The sequence below is a fragment of the Monopterus albus genome, unplaced genomic scaffold (assembly GCF_001952655.1).
Source record: "Monopterus albus unplaced genomic scaffold, M_albus_1.0 scaffold47.1, whole genome shotgun sequence".
NCBI classification, from domain to species: domain Eukaryota; kingdom Metazoa; phylum Chordata; class Actinopteri; order Synbranchiformes; family Synbranchidae; genus Monopterus; species Monopterus albus.
The window spans coordinates 173,380-175,789 of record NW_018127927.1 but is presented as its reverse complement, the minus strand read 5'-3'; the positions used below and the strand labels follow the sequence as shown (position 1 = coordinate 175,789).

Below are 2,410 nucleotides of genomic sequence, written 5' to 3'. Positions count from 1 at the left end.
CTATTCCCACTACACCACACATTTTTGATTTATCTCCGGAGCATTACTACATGTTATGGACAATACTTACCCTATTTCCTACCGTTAGTTTGTGTGTGTACCTGTTCATCCTGGTCTCCTTAGTTGTCCTTCCCTGGTTGTAAGTATTACGCACCCTGTTATGTTGTTACTTTGTTGTTGTTGTTTTTTCCAATAAACCCCCTTTTTGTACTAGCACCTGGGTCAGCAATCTTGAGTCCAACCCCTAGTTCTCCCTCCCCCTCCTGGTGAGGGGGACTAACCATAACAATCCCCCCACACAGAGAACAGCAACTTTCCCTGTGCCTGTTATCATATGTGTGTATGTATCAGAGAGTCATTTGTTTGGTTGAGAGGAGTCTCTGTCTCTGCTCCAGCCGGAGGGAAATTAAAAAGGAAATGGGAAAATAGAGGAGACAACTGCTACTAACTAAACTTTTCATATTCTCCCTGCGCCTGCATGGGTCCTCTTTGGGTGCTCTGGCTTCATCCTACAGTCCAAAGATATGCAGCTAATTTTCTGATCATGCAACTGGTTTTATACGAAAACACATTAATATAAGTTTTTTGTAGCTCCCCCTGCAAAAAAAAAACAAACAAAAAAAAAAACAGCGATACAGATACATGAACTTGGATGTTCTTCATACCTGTATGTATGAGAGAAGCAAACATCAAAGCATGCCTGCTACCATTTATGGCCTTGTGCATGACAGTGTCTGCATTTTCCTTTTGGAAGGTGTGTATGATTGTCATTTCTGCCTATTGATTGTTTGTTGAAGAGACAAGGCAAACCATATGGATGAGCAGTACAGTGAGTTCTGTTTTCACTATGGACAAGGACATAGATAAGTTGTCCATTGCTTTACCGTCCACAGTTTCATTATCTAATGTATGCTGACTGTTTCAGTTTGGGCAACCCAAAGACACCAATAAACTGAAAAAGAGGTGAGAGCTATATAAAATCAGTTTAGTACAATTTCTGTGATAATGTTGAGATGACCCCTACAGTCCTACAGTATGCATCTGTGTTTATCAATAAAACAAAGTGTCACATTCATTATAAGTAACTTTAGATGTACACACACAATCAGCCTTAACAGTGTAACCAATTACATAATACTGTTTACACAGTAGTCAAAGTGAGTTGATTGGCAGTTGTGTCACTCTGCAGCTCACTGTGCAGCATCTGTGAATCTAATTGCTTCCATAGTTCTACTGTTATGAAGAGCACATGTCTGTCATTCAGTGAAGAATCTAAAAGGAGTAAAAACTGTGGCCTTGAGGACAAGTTAGAAATTTTTTAGACAAATTCAGAAGCCTCTTCACTCCATGTGTGATATTACCACTATAGCTGCCAATGCACAGCATTCCACTAATTTTAACAAAGGTTCAAACAAATTTTAATCTTTTCAAGGTGCAAATGAAACTTAAAATTTTAATGTACAGTAGGTTGACTTCAGTAGGTGAGCCGTGGGTATCCATGACCCTTGTCGCCTGATCACTCTGTCCTTCCTTAGACCACTGTTAGTTTGTACTGACCACTGCACACCAGGAACACCCAATTAGACCTGCAGTCTTGGGAGATGCTCTGACCCAGTTGTAAACCCTCACAGTTTAGCCCTCGTCAAAGTCACTCATATTCTTCACTCATAACAATTTTTCCTGGTTCCAACGCATCAAATGAACGTTCACTTGCTGCCTAATATACCCCCACATGATGACAGGTGCCACTGTAACAAGATAGTCAAATGTTATTTATTTCACTTGTCAGTGGTCATAATGTTATGGCTGATGATTGTAAAGAGATACAAAAAACTAAGCTTAAACACTACAGGCTATGTTCAGTTTTAAATGCTGCTTTCCTCTCATGAAAATTTCAGACTTGCAGTTTACCTAGTCTTAAATCCTACTATGTATATCCAATATACATGTAATGCATTATTTAAAAACAAATCCAGACTTGTTAAAAACAACAAATATATTTTAATAAAGAACACTCAACATGCCTGGCTTCACAGTACACTATAATCTGCCTCCTCACAGATTTTTAATTATGACGCATTTTTTGCACAAACATATTACACACAACAGTATCTTCAACATTACAGATCATATAGCATTAAAACATACCAGATTTTAATTGTCTTGCATTCCAGTGCTACTCTAACACCATAAAAACCTTTTAAATACCCAAATGAACCATGTAATTTTACCAGAATTTTACTGTAATGCCACTGAGATGTAACACATATATTACAAAACAATTCATGAACATGTATGACAGCAAAACAAACACTGAAAATGAAGTACCATAGCTAAGTGTGTCCACTACTGAGTTGGTCAGTCCTGTCATGACATTTGCAAGCAAGAAAAATAGCAATTGATTCCTGCT

The 2,410-nt window shown here is 38.1% G+C and overlaps 1 protein-coding gene across 1 annotated transcript in view; it reads right to left on the bottom strand.

Annotated features, from left to right (window-relative positions):
- Nucleotides 1-1,995: 1,995 nt before the first annotated feature.
- The window catches only part of pigw (phosphatidylinositol glycan anchor biosynthesis, class W), a 2,745-nt gene continuing 2,330 nt past the window's right edge, over nt 1,996-2,410 (bottom strand). The window contains exon 3 of the mRNA XM_020600472.1: nt 1,996-2,410. This exon is cut by the window's right edge and continues 24 nt beyond it. Within this exon, the coding sequence (XP_020456128.1) occupies nt 2,228-2,410 (183 nt within the window). The 3' untranslated portion in view covers nt 1,996-2,227.